At 43.7% G+C, this 16,685-nt stretch overlaps 1 protein-coding gene across 1 annotated transcript in view; it reads left to right on the top strand.

Annotated features, from left to right (window-relative positions):
• Positions 1-16,685, top strand: part of LOC144485317 (scavenger receptor cysteine-rich domain-containing protein DMBT1-like) — a 118,091-nt gene that overhangs the window by 31,590 nt on the left and 69,816 nt on the right. The window contains exon 2 of the mRNA XM_078203521.1: positions 13,869-14,010. Coding sequence (XP_078059647.1) covers positions 13,869-14,010 — 142 coding nt within the window. The remainder of the gene's footprint in view (positions 1-13,868; positions 14,011-16,685) is intronic.

Genomic DNA, 16,685 nt, shown 5'->3' with positions numbered 1-16,685 from the left:
ATTTGAAAAACGCACCCCTGCCACATAGCTCCTGGGCCACAAAAAGTGGCCAGGGAGTGAAATGCAAGAGCGATGGTCCCCAACAGACATGACTCCACCCCCACAACAAAACTGTCCCCCTTATCGGCCCACCCTCCGCTACCCAGACCGATCGCGACCCCCCCACCGATCACCCACAGAGTGGCAGCAATCCCCCCCTGCCCTTCCCCCCTGTCATACAACTATCTGGCCTCCTTCTTCCCTCACCTCTCCGCCCCTGCACCAGGGAACTATCTGATCTCCCACCCCCCACTCCCTCACCAGACAATGATCTGGCCTCCCTCCTCCCTATGCCAGATAATGATCTGGCCTCCCTCCTCCCTCCCTCCCACCAGACAACGATCTGGCTTCCCTCCTTCCTCCCCCCTCCACCAAAGAATGATTGCCCCACCCCCCACCAGAGAATGATTGGGCCTCCCTCCTCCCTGTGCTCCCCCACATCTGACCTGCCTTCTCCCTCCCCCCCACCAGAGAATGATCGGGCCTCCCTCCTCCCTGCCCCTCGACCACCAGAGATACATCTGACCCGCCTTTGTCCCCCCACCACCCCCCTCACCAGAGAATTATCTGACCCACCTCCCTTGCCTCCCCCCCCCCCCCCCCCAAGAACGATCTGAGTCAGAGAGCCGTTGCAAACTCTGAACTTACGTCTTCAGAAGCTGGAGCGCTCAAACAGTCCTCTGCCGAGGATGTCTATTTCGCACCGAATCTGGACGTGCAAACACAATGGTAAAGAGACAAAATGCTGGTAAAGTCTGGCAGGCAGCCCATTAATTCAGCTTAAATGCGTGCAAATGCATTTAAATCGCTGTTGCGCCCATTTTGGGCGCGAATCGGATCGCGGCCATTTCCGGGCCTTGGTAAAGTGGGCATCTGTGTGGATGCAGTCGTGGATCGTGTTAATGGCCTAACGCCCGACTTTACCAAGTTTTCGCGCCCGTTTTCGCAATGGTAAAATCGGGACCTGAGACTGCAAGACAGTAATTTACTCTGGACATGTGTTAATGCTGAAAGTATAGCTATAATCACGAATCAATTTGGTGTTTATTCAAGTTTTTTTTCATTAAGCAATAGTTTGAATTATGGCTATGTTGCAGAGCGCTTCTTCATCCTCTTGAAACTTATACTTCCGTGAAATTTCAGTGGGCCCCTGATGCCGATACTTCAGTTGCATGGCTCTCTGGGAAAGATCTTTGGATGTGCGTCCTGTTACCTGTGCGCCCAGCTACATGTTACTTCTGCCATGATTACGGATATTTCACGCAGTGCAGGCTGCACAACAAAGATGTTGTGTAGCCTGCAATGTTCTAAGTCAATTTTGCGTCTTTTTCTGGGCCACAAAATAATGCTCATAAACATAGAAACATAAAAACTACGGCCAGGTGTAGGATATTCAGCCCTTCGAACCTGCTTCGCCATTCAATATGATCATGGCTGAACATTTTTTTCTCACTGCCATATTCAACATTTCTCCCCTTTTTGCCATTGACATCTTGAGTAGATTCAGTCAATTGATCTCCACAGCCGTCTGTGGTGGACAATTCCCCAGGTTTCTTTGAGTGAATAAATACTTCTTAATCTCAATCCTAAATAGTCCACCTCGTATCCTGAGACTGCGTCCACGTTTCCTGGACCTCTGTGTCCTTGCTCCCGCCGCCCCCCCCCCCCACGCCCCCAAACTAGCGTAAACATTCTCCTTGCACTTAATATGTCCCGCTCTATTGGGATTTGATAAGTTTCCATTAGATCTTTTCTCAGCTCTCCAAATGCCAGTGCATACAACCCTCGCGGAATCAATCTCTTCATAGAATTGCTCCACCAATCCCTCCGTCAGTCTAGAAAGCATGCGCTCCAAACCCTCTATGGCAAGTAAATCATTGGGTTTGGACACCAAAACTGCATGCCACACACCACCAGATGTGGTCACAACAAGTCCCGGTATAACTGCAGTAAGACGTCACTACTTCTGATATCAAATTGCCTTGCAATGCAGGTTAAACGTACCATTGCCTTCCTAACTGCTTGCAACTGCCTTGCCACTTCGATTCACTTGCTAATAATGACACCTAGATCCCTTTGTACATGCACATTTTCGAATTTATTACAATTTAACAATGCTCTTCCCTTCTAGTTTTAGTTCACATTGATGTTTGTAAATTCACATTTTGACACATTGTACCTCATTTGACATGAGTCTGCATGCTCAGCCAACGTATCCATGTCATCTGGAAGCTTCCTTGGTTCCTCCTCAATACTGTGTCCAGTTTTGTGTTGTCAGCAAACTTGGAAATGTCTTAATTTGTTCCCTGATTCAGGTAATTTATATATTTCGTGAATGGCTGAGGCCCAAGCACTGATCTTGCAGACCCCACAAGTCAATGCTGCCAATCAAAAAAATACCCAATTATTTCCAATGCATCCCACGTCCATTAATTTTGCTTAATAAATTCTGATGAGGGACCGAGTTAAACACCTCCTGAAAGTATAAATTCACACACCCATTCTCTGATCTATTCTATTATTTGCATCCTCAAAAATTTCAGCAGATTTGTTAAACATGATTTGCCTTTAATAAACCAATGCTGGATTTGTCCAACCTTGTTAGTGCTTTCCAAATGCCCTGTAGTCCATCTTTTATAATTGTTTTGCAACTTCCTCATTACTGATGTCATACTAGCTTGTCCGTAACTCTCTTTTTGTACGTTTCTTTCCCGTTTAACAATAGAGTTGCATGTGCCACCTTCCAATCGATGGGAACTGCACCAGAGTCTATAGAATTTTGGAAGATGTCACAAATTCATCCAGTTTTTCCAGTGCCACTTCGTTTAATATCCTGGTATGTAGATTGTCAAGACCTAGTGGTCTGTCAGACTTTGACCACATTAACTTCACCAGCACGATTTTCTTACTGATACAGATTTGCCTCAATTTCACCCATTAACTAGACCATTGGTTTCCTCCGATTTCTGGGAGGTTACTTGTGCCCTCTTTTGTGAAGATAGAATGTAAGTTTGTGCTGAATACTTCTGCCATTTCTTTATTCCCCATTACGATTTTCCCAGCTTCTCATTGTACGGGACCTACATTTGCCTTCAATAAATATTTTTTCTTCACATATTATAGAAGTTTATAAGGCCAGTTTCTATGTTCCCAGAGATTTTACTCTCATACTTCCTTTTCACACTTTTGATCATTTTTTCACAATTTTTGTTGAATTCTAAAACCGTCCCAATCCTTAGGTAGGCTGTGTTTTTCTGGCAATTTTATATGTTTTCTTTCTGAAACATAGAGACATAGAAACAAGAAGCAGGAATAGGCCATTTGGCCCTTCCAACCTGCTCCGCCATTCATTTTTTTCATGAAGGCTGATCATTGAATTCAATATGTTGTTCCCCCCTTCCTCCCATATCACTTGGTCCCTTTAGCCTCAAGAGCTATATCTAATTTCTTCTTGAAATCACACAACATTTTGGCCTCAAGTACTTTCCGTGGTGACGAATTCCACTCATATCACTAGCTGTTGGGTGAAAGAATATCTCCTCACTTCAGTTCTAAATGGTGTACCCCTTATCCTCAAGCTATGACCCTTAGTTCTGGTCATCCCCACTATTGGGACGTTCTTCCTGAATCTATCCTGTCTAGCTCTTTTAGATTTTTATATGTTGCTGTGAGATCCGCCCTCACTCTTCTAAATCTAGTGAACATAATCCTAACCGACTTAATCTATCCTCATAATGACAGATCTGCCATCCCACGGATCAGTCTGGTAAACCTTTGTTGTACTCCCTCTATTGCCAGGACGTCTTTCCTCAGATAAGAATACCAAAACTGCACACAATATTCCTGGTTTGGCCACACCAAGGCACTGTAGATTTGTAGCAAAACATCACCATACTTAAATCCTCTCGCTATGAAGGTGAACATACCATTTGCCTTCTTTACTGGCCCATGTGTCTGCGCACTGCCTTTCAGCCACTGATGCACGAGGGTACCAAGCTCTCGCTGAGTATCCACGTCTCTCAGTTTAGACACATTCAACAATAATCTGTCCTCCCATTATTGCTACCAATGTGGATAACCTCTCATTTATCCACAGCATACTGCATCTGCCATGCCTGATTAAGCAGAGTTTCATCCCCCTGTAAGAAACAACACCGAAAAAACCAAAGACGAGGACCTTGCCCTATATTCCATTTAAAAAAAGATTGTTTGAAGGAGTGCGTCCTGCTCTTCAACAATTTTTAGTGGTTAAATAAAAAATAAATCCCTGACACTCTCTCTAAAATCAAGACGTAATGGTTTAATTTTCTAACTAACACTGAGCAAATTAACTAAACTATTAACAAACCGAACAAATCCCTTCCAACTATTAACTATTCAAAGAACAAAGAACAAAGAACAATACAGCACAGGAACAGGCCCTTCGGCCCTCCAAGCCCATGCCGCTCCCTGGTCCAAACTAGACCATTCTTTTGTATCCCTCCATTCCCAATCCGTTCATATGGCTGTCTAGATAAGTCTTAAACGTTCCCAGTGTGTCCGCCTCCACCACCTTGCCTGGCAGCGCATTCTAGGCCCCCACCACCCTCTGTGTAAAATATGTCCTTCTAATATCTGTGTTAAACCTCCCCCCCCTCACGTTGAACCTATGACCCCTCGTGAACGTCACCACCGACCCGGGGAAAAGCTTCCCACCGTTCACCATATCTATGCCTTTCATAATTTTATACACCTCTATTAAGTCTCCCCTCATCCTCCGTCTTTCCAGGGAGAACAACCCCAGTTTACCCAATCTCTCCTCACAACTAAGCCCCTCCATACCAGGCAACATCCTGGTAAACCTCCTCTGTACTCTCTCCAAAGCCTCCACGTCCTTCTGGTAGTGTGGCGACCAGAACTGGACGCAGTATTCCAAATGCGGCCGAACCAACGTTCTATACATCTGCAACACCAGACCCCAACTTTTATACTCTATGCCCCGTCCTATAAAGGCAAGCATGCCATATGCCTTCTTCACCACCTTCTCCACCTGTGAAGTCACCTTCAAGGATCTGTGGACCTGCACACCCAGGTCCCTCTGCGTATCTACACCCTTTATGGTTCTGCCATTTATCGTATAGCTCCTCCCTACATTATTTCTACCAAAATGCATCACTTCGCATTTATCAGGATTGAACTCCATCTGCCATTTCTTTGCCCAAATTTCCAGCCTATCTATATCCTTCTGTAGCTTCTGACAATGCTCCTCACTATCTGCAAGTCCTGCCAATTTTGTGTCGTCTGCAAACTTACTGATCACCCCAGTTACACCTTCTTCCAGATCGTTTATATAAATCACAAACGGCAGAGGTCCCAATACAGAGCCCTGAGGAACACCAGTAGTCACAGGCCTCCAGCCGGAAAAAGACCCTTCCATTACCACCCTCTGTCTTCTTTGACCAACGCCGGCATCTCCACATTCTGTGACCAAGCCAGTTCTCCACCCATCTAGCCTCCTCCCCCTTTATCCCATGAGATCCAACCTTTTGCACCAACCTACCATGAGGGACTTTGTAAAACGCTTTACTAAAGTCCATATAGACAACATCTACGGCCCTTCCCTCGTCAACCATTCTAGCTACTTCTTCAAAAAACTCCACCAGGTTAGTGAGGCATGACCTCCCTCTCACAAAACCATGCTGACTATCGTTAATGAGTTTATTCCTTTCTAACAAAGTCCCACATGGCAGGTTGGTTAAGAAGGTTAAGGCTCATGGGATACAAGGAGAAGTGGCTAGATGGGTGGAGAACTGGCTTGGCCATAGGAGACAGAGGGTAGTGGTCGAAGGGTCTTTTTCCGGCTGGAGGTATGTGACCAGTGGTGTTCCGCAGGGCTCTGTACTGGGACCTCTGCTATTTGTGATATATATAAATGATTTGGAAGAAGGTGTAACTGGTGTAATCAGCAAGTTTGCGGATGACACGAAGATGGCTGGAATTGCGGATAGCGAAGAGCATTGTCGGGCAATACAGCAGGATATAGATAGGCTGGAAAATTGGGCGGAGAGGTGGCAGATGGAGTTTAATCCGGATAAATGCGACGTGATGCATTTTGGAAGAAATAATGTAGGGAGGAGTTATACAATAAATGGTAGAGTCATCAGGAGTATAGAAACACAGAGGGACCTAGGTGTGCAAGTCCACAAATCCTTGAAGGTGGCAACACAGGTGGAGAAGGTGGTGAAGAAGGCACATGGTATGCTTGCCTTTACAGGACGGGGTATAGAGTATAAAAGCTGGAGTCTGATGATGCAGCTGTATAGAACGCTGGTTAGGCCACATTTGGAGTACTGCATCCAGTTCTGGTCGCCGCACTACCAGAAGGACGTGGAGGCATTAGAGAGAGTGCAGAGAAGGTTTACCAGGATGTTGCCTGGTATGGAGGGTCTTAGCTATGAGGAGAGATTGGGTAGACTGGGGTTGTTCTCCCTGGAAAGACGGAGAATGAGGGGAGATCTAATAGAGATATACAAGATTATGAGGGGTATAGATAGGGTGAACAGTGGGAAGCTTTTTCCCAGGTCGGAGGTGACGATCACGAGGGGTCACGGGCTCAAGCTGAGAGGGGCGAAGTATAACTCAGACATCAGAGGGACGTTTTTTACACAGAGGGTGGTGGGGGCCTGGAATGCGCTGCCAAGTAGGGTGGAGGAGGCAGGCACGCTGACATCGTTTAAGACTTACCTGGATAGTCACATGAGCAGCCTGGGAATGGAGGGATACAAACGATTGGTCTAGTTGGACCAAGGAGCGGCACAGGCTTGGAGGGCCGAAGGGCCTGTTTCCTGTGCTGTACTGTTCTTTGTTCTTTGTTCTTAAATGCGTATACATCCTCTCTCTAAGAATCTTCTCCCACAACTTCCCCACCACGGACGTCAAGCTCACCGGCCTATAATTACCCGGGTTATCCTTCCTACCCTTCTTAAATAATGGGCCCACATTAGCTTTATTCCAGAATGAAGCGAGATTCTACTGGTATGCTGTTCAGATAAATACATTTCCCATTCATTAACAAAATATAATTTAGTCACTCTCTCAATTACAACCAAGTTCTGTGTCTTTCAAAATATTCTGGGCCTTCTCTGTTGATTCTTCTGTCTGGAACTTCTTTCCCCTTTGATACCTTTGCTAACTAGATGCTGAGTACTTTAAGACATAGATAAAGCTATTAGAGCCAAAAATTCTCTCTCTCGGAGTTCAGATTTGAGAGTTGTTCAGAGCTGTTACCTCTGGCAGAGGTATTTGCTCTGCCCTCTTTGTCCCACTGTCCCCTTCTTTCATACACGTGATGACATATCAATATTTCCCACAATAGGATTGGTCCTAGGTTGTCAAAACCATCAAATTTAAATGTAATATGTTTTTGATATCTCAGTGTCTGATTTAAATTGATTGGCTAAATTCAAAAGCCTGTTGTCTTGGTTAAAACTGCTGCTTGGCCTTTCGATGCAAAAGGTTTCAGTTTGGGCTCTCCTTGTACTTGCATTTTACAAGTTTACAAAGACGAAATTCGAACTTCCTACCTCTAAATCTATAATTCCTCTACCCAACTTCGCAACAGATGCATATGCCCACACACTCAGCCTGTCCAAATCACGCGGAAACATCTCTGCATCCCCATCACAGCTCACCCAACTTTGTATCACAATTTGAGATAGTACTTTCAGTTCCCTCTTCGAAATCATTAATATATAATGTGAACAGTTGGGGTCCTAGCAGAAATCCCTGTGGAACCCCACTATTCACTGACTATCAATCAGAAAAGCAGCCATTTATACCAACTATTTCCTTCCTATCCGCGAACCAGCTTTCTATCGATCTCAAGACATTGCCTGCAATGATATGTACTTTTTCTTTACATAGTAGTCTGCTATGGGAGACCTTGTTGAAAACTAAGGATTTAATTTGTTGACTTAATATTATCCCTAACTTCTTCTCTAAACCTTTGTTGAGCCACCTGTTTTCTTTAATTTTTGTGCCAGGTGGGAATTAAAAATTGTTCCAATACATATGCACATTTAAAAAATATGAATCTTTCCATATCCGCTGTCAACCACTTCAGTATTGTTCCTCAAAATATCTTTGCCAATTCACCCCTCATATCCTCTTGCCTTCCTTTATTTAGATTCAGAACCCCAGTTTCGGATTCAAAGATTTCACTCAATAATTATATCATTTTATGAAAGCTTCCCCAAGGGAAGATTGTTGCTCGATCATTTTTGGACTCTAAACAGGCTGAAATAATCTGTTCAATGGTTAGTTCCTCAATGTATTCATCGAAAAATAACTTACCTACACACTCCAAGACTCTCCTTCCATTACGAATTTCGCTTATCCAATCTATGTGTAAGTAAAAGTCACCCATGATTACTCTTGTGCCCTTATTGCATGAATCTCTAATTTCGTATTTAATACCTTCCCTTACATATCCACACTTTTTGTTGTTGGTGGTGGTGCTGGTGGTTTTGTGGAGTGGGGACGGAGGGCGTGGATGGCATTGGAGGGGGGCTGGGGGGAAGCGATGGCTTAGTGGCGTGACTAATAATCCAGAAACCCAGATAATGATCTGAGGAGCTGGGTTTGAATCCCACCACATCAGCTGGTGGAATTTGAATTCAATAAAAATATTTGGAATTAAGAGTCTACTGATGACCATGAAGCCATTGTCGATTGTCGGAAAAATCCATCTGGCTCACTAATGTCCTTTAGGGAATGAAATCTGCCGTCCTTACCTGCTCTACCCTACATGTGACTCTAGAGACACAGCAATGTGGTTGACTCTCAACTGCCCTCTGAAATGGCCTAGCAAAAAACTCAGTTCTATCAATCGCTACAAAGTCTAAACAAAGAAATGAAACCGGACAGACCACCTGGCATCGACCTAGGCACCAGAAAAGACAATTGCAAAACAAACAACCCTATCCACCTTGCAACATTCTCCTTGCTAACATCTGGGGGCTCTTGCCACAATTGGGGAGCTGTCTCACAGACTAGTAGCATAAACCTTGAAACAGTTAAATATAGTACTTGGGCAAAGGGGATAAAAGATATAGGGCGAGTTGGATGATGAGCCATGACGATAATTAAAGGTGGAGCAGGTTTGAAGAGCCTGAGTCAAGAATTGCAACAGCTGTGCACTTGATTTAGTTTGATTTAATTTGAAGTATTTTAGGGAAAAATAACAGTTGAATTTGGCTCAATTTATTCCTTACTTTAATGGCATATTTTGTAATATCTTCTTAGTAGTTTTGTTTGTATAATCGTTTATACGTTTATCATAAATACTGGGCATTAACCGAACATGTAAGGCGACTACTATATTAGGTTTTAAACACTAATTACTGCAATGCACATATATTTAGCAAACACTCTGTATAACTGTTAATACTACCAGTGTTTAATATTTTAGAATAATACTTCCTAATCTTCTAATACCCAGCTATGTCTCGAAAACAGCAACAATAAATGTCTTATTTAATGAGGATGTTGCACCAATTATTTAAGGCTGCAACGTTGGGGAGAAATCATATAGTCAAAGAAACATACTTCCACCATCCTGAATGAAGGGCAAGGAAGATGCGGCACGGTAGCACAGTGGTTAGCACTGCTGTTTCACAGCTCCAGGGACCTGGGTTCGATTCCCGGCTCGGGTCACTGTCTGTGTGGAGTTTGCACATTCTTCTCGTGTCTGCGTGGGTTTCCTCCGGGTGCTCCGGTTTCCTCCCACAGTCCAAAGATGTGCGGGTTAGGTTGATTGGCTATGCTAAAATTGCCCCTTAGTGTCCTGGGATGCGTGGATTAGTGGGTAAAATATGTAGGGATATGGGGGTGGGATTGTGGTCGGTGCAGACTCGATGGGCCGAATGGCCTCTTTCTGTACTGTAGGGTTTCTATGATTCTATGAATCATTATTTTATCTTAGCAAGAAGGAAGTAAATTAGCAAACAGACTTAAACGAGAGCAATAATCCCACAAGTAATTTACACCTTCAAGTGTCAGTCAAATCAATGGGAAATGGCATCTGTAGATGACCATTACCATCGAGAAACCAATTAGAAACTGATACTGCCCACCTAGCCCAATCACAGATTGATCATGCACTCGTTAAAACACTTACGAATTAGCCTCTCCTCATTCAGGTCAATTAGAACGCAATGGCATGATTGATCAGGCTGAGGTTGTGGTTTGGAATGAATTAAAATAAGCAGAAACCTTCCATGAGCAAGTCGTGCCGCAAGTGCCTGATGTCCAGAGGGAAGCTGAAATTACAGAGAGAGAACACAGGCCAAAAGCAAACCTCTGCACAAGGTTGAACCAGAAATCAAGAGCCGGAGTATACTGATTAAATCCTGCCTTATCTTTAATAGGTATTGATCTACAACTTACTAATGATTTTATATGTTACTTCACCAAACTGCTTGTTATTGCCTGCATGATTATTGTCTCAAATCAACAGGATTAGGAATTAAGTTGAAACCATACTTTCAAGTTATTCTCTACCTTGCTTTCCTCGTTAAGAGGTGCCTTCAAACCTATCTTTCTGACCACGATTTCTATAACCAAACATAACATCTCCTTATGTGGCTATGTGTCATACTTCGTTTTACAATGCTATCGTGAAGTTCCAATTACCGTAATTTCTTGTGGAAGTAAGTGATGATTTTCCTTCCAGAGATGAGTTCAATGAAAATACGCTACAGTGGAGGTATGAAGAAATGTAAGGTGCATCCAGTTTCAGAAGTATTTGGTTAATATTAATAAAGGCCGTAGAGTACGTTTTTGATATTTTCTTCAGTGTAAATATTTCTTCCCAATTTAAGTCTATGTAAGCATTTACATACCACCCATCAACACCCTTCGTGCAATATTAGCACTGTTAGGGGACCAGATCCAAAATAGAATATGAAGTTAGACGAGAGCCAAACTAATTAATTTTTCTTGGCATTAGTGTGAAATTATGCTGCTTCAATCCCGGTATGATTCTATGAACACACAAGATGTTTGTCAAAACAACTTTTATTTTAACAATACAGTTTAATGAATGAGTTAGCTTATTTTTACCAATTAAAATTCCTAAATATGACAACTCAGCACTGCGTAATCAGGTTGCATTTTCAACGTACCCCTGAGAAGAAAAATGACGTAAATCCATTTCTTAAAGGCACAGTATCGTCACCATACCCACTGTACTAACTGCAGCATCAGGCACGCTTCACAGTGCCCAACTGAATTGTCTTTCCATCACCAGATTTCATAATTGCCAGAGTCTATTATTTTGACAGTTGGAGGTACTAAGATATCCCTGAAAACTTCCTCATTCGCTTTTGCTAATCACATACTTGTTATGATAGAGAGGAGGGTCATTTGACCCATCAGATCAGCACAGATTCTACAAATGAGCATTGTGGCTTTATTCTATCCTCCTGCCTTTTTCTCGTTACCCTCCAGAAACCATCAAAGGCTCTGTTAAATGTCTCAATTCAACCTGCATTCACCAACTTTGCAGGCAGTGCATTTCAGACCTGAACCACTCGCTGAGTGAAAATCTTTCATTTATTTTCTGAATTGACTTTGCCTCTTTTGCAAATTGTTTTAAATGGGTGCCTTCTCGTTCTCAATTTTCATACGAGGGGGAATGGTTTCTCCTGATGAACTCTATCCATCCACCTCATGATTTTGAAAACTTCAGCCAAATATTTTCTTCCCCATCTCATCGATACGGTGAACCGTTCCAAATTCTACAATTCATGTTCAGAACGTAAGTTTTCTGTTCCCGGATCAATTCTTGTAAAACTCTTCTGCAATCCGTGCAATGTGTTCACATCCTTCCTAATGTGTGGCACAAAAATGCTCTGATGTGGAAATACCAGCGTTGGACTGAGTTTCTGTCTGTATTGCCCTGTTGGTGTCTATAAATGCCCCGTTTGTGTCCATGTATGTCCTGTTTGTGAACCCAACTCCCACTCACCTGATGAAGGAGCAGCCTTTGCTACCAAAAAAAAACTGTTGGACTTTAACCTGGTGTTGTGAGACTTCTGTGCCTCCAAATATGCTCAACAGAATACTCCAGCTGATGTCTAACTAGGGTATTGAAGAAGTTTAGTGTACAAAGAACAAAGAACAGTACAGCACAGGAAACAGGCCCTTCGGCCCTCCAAGCCTGTGCCGCTCCTTGGTCCAACTAGACCAATCGTTTGTATCCCTCCATTCCCAGGCTGCTCATGTGACTATCCAGGTAAGTCTTAAACGATGTCAGCGTGCCTGCCTCCACCACCCTACTTGGCAGCGTATTCCAGGCCCCCACCACCCTCTGTGTAAAAAACATCCCTCTAATATCTGAGTTATACTTCGCCCCTCTCAGCTTGAGCCCGTGACCCCTCGTGAACGTCACTTCTGATCTGGGAAAAAGCTTCCCACCGTTCACCCTATCTATCCCCTTCATAATCTTGTACAACTCTATTAGATCTCCCCTCATTCTCTGTCTTTCCAGGGAGAACAACCCCAGTTTACACAATCTCTCCTCATAGCTAAGACCCTCCATACCAGGCAACATCCTGCTAAACCTTTTCTGCACTCTCTCTAACGTCTCCACGTCCTTCTGGTAGTGCGGCAACCAGAACTGGACGCAGTATTCCAAATGTGGCCTAACCAGCGTTCTATACAGCTGCATCATCAGACTCCAGCTTTTATACTCTATACCCCGTCCTATAAAGGCAAGCATACCATATGCCTTCTTCACCACCTTCTCCACCTGTGTTGCCACCTGCAATCCCCTGTCTCTTTCACCCAACGCCACTGATTCATCAGCTCTATTAGTTGCTCTCTCAACGTTCAATGACAAGGGTTGAAGGGGTGGCACCCTGAACAAATGCTTGGAACGGGAGATTTTTGTATCCGGCCCAGCGATCTAGAGTTAGTTGTCACAAAGTCTACAAGAAAGTTGGATTTTTAATTTGCTCGCCAAATCCTGTCCACCATCTACAAGTTATGAATCCTCACCAGTTGCCTTGTTGAGTGCAGCTGCAACAACGCGCAAGAATATTGGCACAATCAAGGAGAAAAGCAGCCCGCTTCATTGACATCACATTCACAAACATTCACTCCCCCCAGCAGAGACGCACAGTGCCACCCGCTATACTAATTTAGAATTATATTGCCATCCCTTCACTTTCGCCAGTTCAAAATCCCGGAAATGCTTTCTGAAATAAATTGTGTGTAGCTTCACCAGACGGATTGCAGCACTGAAAGGAGTCGTGTCATCACCTTCTCAAGAGCAGTTACGGATCGGCAGTGAATGCTTGGTTATCCAACAACGCCCAAAGCCCAAGATCGAAATCAAATACGCTCTCTACACAACCGTTAAACTTCCTGTTCTGAATTACCGCACAACATGTAAAGCGTATTTTTCTTGATGTAGGTCAGGATTTCAACTGACTGGTAGCAGACAGAAGTAGAATAAATTTGTGTTCACTCCCCGAGTCCAACGTCTTTTGTTAAACAATAGTAATCGTGAGTGCGAAATGTTACTTGTCTCTATCCGTGTTGGTCATTTAGGTTAGCTATATGTATCCCAACAAAGTAATCCTGCTCATTGAGAATCCCGGGATCTTTACGATAAATGTCGTCCAACAGTAATTGTGGGTTGGAATTCAGAACACGGTAAACGCAATGACGCAATTGCTTCCAATTGCAATTTAAAAGCGGGGTTTTGTTTCCACATCTTTAGCTGCAGAGTTGCGCCTCGCTGCAGGATTCAATAATTGCTCTGGAAGAGTTGAAATATTCTCCAGTGGTATGGGGGAACAGTTTGCGAGGATTCCTGGGATAGGAATGATGCAGCTGTCGTCTATAGGCGGTTAAACTGGCCAGCCAATGTGGACTCCGGCAGACAGGTTAAACGACCGAGCGAACGGCATATTTTGAATAGACGAGGTTAAATGCAAGGGGAGTGAACTATTTCTGTGGGACTGCCAATTTTCATCATGGGGCGATCATGACTGTGAACATAAAGAAGATGTCAATGTTAAAACAGTGAATCCTTGCTCTAGATTCTTCAACGAAAGCAAACAATCTCCCAACATTCACTCTGCCAACGCCGCTCCGAACCTTAATGGTTTTGATCAAGTAGCCTCTTCCTCTTCTCAACTCCAGTGAATAAAAGCTCTCCAATCATTCCTCACAAGACAACACGCCCATTATTGGTGCTTGTGTAGCAAGCCTTTTCTGCGTTGCTTCTAACTGGGCGGCATGGTAGCACAATGGCTTGCACTGCTGGGTTACAGCGCCAGGGACATGGGCTCGATTCTGGCGTTGTGTCGCTGTCGATATGGAGTTCGCACACTCTACCTGCCACTACCTGGATGCACCAGTTCCTTCCAGAGTACAAAGACGTGCAGGTTAGGTGGATTGGCCATTCCAAATTGCCTTGCGTTTATTATGACTTATCAGTCATGGTAAATGCAAGTAGTTACGGGGATAGGGCCAAGGGGAGAAATTGGGTGGGATGCTATTTCACAAGGTCGGTGCGGACTCGGGTCAGATGGCATCTTAACGCACTGCAGAGTTTGTATGGGTCTAATGCATTTACATCATTCGTTAAATAAGGAGGCGAATAATGTACACAATACTCCAGGTGTGGTTTCAGCAATGCCCTATGGAACTAGAGTTTTAGCTGCCCAAATCTGTATCCCATTTTCCTTACAAGTAACATTGCCATTGGAAACCATTTAGCCTCGTGCTCTGAACTCAAATGCGGGTAAGGAAGCCTCCGCCGTTATCTTTTCTGGCAATCCCTCAGCTGATGAATCAGAACTCCTCCATCTTTAACACGACTTGCAGGAATCGTTTAGGGTGGCAATAGCGCAGAAATACACTTGATGGCTGCCTTCAATGCCCATTACAAAGGGTGGGTCGGTAGCACGACTACAGAGCAAGTTGGTCGAAAGCAAACATACGTAAGAGCTAGATTGGTCTGTTGGAGGCTGATGAGGGAACCAGCAAGAAGTGGAAAATAAATAGTCTCTTCCTCACTTAGCTGTTTGGCAAAGAGGAATTTTTCAATGACAGATTCAGTAGGAGCAAGCACAGCAAAGTCGTTTTCGAGAGTAAGATCTGTCTTACCCTCCATTTTGTGTGGAACTATCAGCGCGTTGCAGAACAAACTTGGCAACTCAAATTAGTGAGCCATCAGTTGTAGCTGAATTGTTGATTCCAGTTGATATTATAACTGTACTGGAAGATCCCAGAATAGAGCCCTGGCTCAAGAAATTGTAACATCGACATTCTTTTTAAAAAACGTGGAGCAAAAAAAGTCGCAGTAATGTCAATTAGCTTTTAACAACAAAGAAACATTTATTAAACGTTAAAAGGTTGACATAATGGTACTACTTCTCTCTCACTAATTTTCAAAAAAATGGCGCGAATGTTATGAATAACAGAGTTTACACAATAAAAGGCATACTTTCAAATCTTCGTTAATCAATTCTTCCGTCAGCTGTTTTCACAAAGGATCAACTTCCAGGATTTACTCTCATTTCAAACAATGCTTTCGCTCAGCTTTTTAAACAAGCGGCCTCCAGTTTTTGCTCATGTTTTTCAGTAGTCGTTTGTATTGAATGCTTTGACATGAACTCTGAGATCCAGCCAGTGTTTGCTCCACCAGTATTTCAACAATCAGTACACTGGCTTTCATAATATATCATAATCCTTAGAATTACTTCAGGTATCCTTCTGGCTTAGTGAGGCAAGCTGGGTTTGTATCCTGTGGATTAATGAAATTGAACGGTGATCTTTTTGAAATAAATAAGATCCAAAGTACGTTTAATAATGTGGACTCTGAAAGGATGTTTCCCCTTGTGGGAGAAACTAGAAGGAGCCTGATAATTCAAAATTAAAGGGTCTCCCGTTTAAGACGGAGATTAAAATGATTTTCTGTTCTCAGCTGATTCTCATCTTTGGATTATTCTTCCTGTCAAAACAGTTGAAGCAGGCTCAATGGATATGTGTAAGGTCAAGTTAGTAGTTACTTGAATAATGGGGTCAAAGATTATCACTGGCTTGCAGGCAGAAAATTGAGTTAAGGTCAAAAACACATCACCCATAACCTTATTAGTAAGTAGTCTCACAACACCAGGTTAAAGTCCAACAGGTTTACTTGGTAGCACGCGCTTTAGGAACACTGCCCCTTCATCAGGTGAGTGCAGGATTTGTTTCACAAATAGGGCATAGAGTCATAGAGTCAGAGAGGTTTACATCATGGAAACAGGCCCTTCTGCCCAACTTGTTGAGGGGTCTGGATAGGGTGGACTCTCAGAGGCTATTTCCAAGGGCTGAAATGGTTGCTATGAGAGGACACAGGTTTAAGGTGCTGGGGGGTAGGTACAGGGGGGATGTCAGGGGTAAGTTTTTCACTCAGAGGGTGGTGGGTGAGTGGAATCGGCTGACGTCGGTGGTGGTGGAGGCAAACTCGTTGGGGTCTTTTAAGAGACTTCTGGATGAGTACATGGGATTTAATGGGATTGAGGGCTATAGATAGGCCTAGAGGTGGGGATGTGATCGGCGCAACTTGTGGGCCGAAGGGCCTGTTTGTGCTGTGGCTTTCTATGTTC

The sequence above is a fragment of the Mustelus asterias genome, chromosome 3 (genome assembly GCF_964213995.1).
Source record: "Mustelus asterias chromosome 3, sMusAst1.hap1.1, whole genome shotgun sequence".
Taxonomy (NCBI): Eukaryota; Metazoa; Chordata; class Chondrichthyes; order Carcharhiniformes; family Triakidae; genus Mustelus; species Mustelus asterias.
This window is presented reverse-complemented; position numbering and strand designations above follow the sequence as displayed.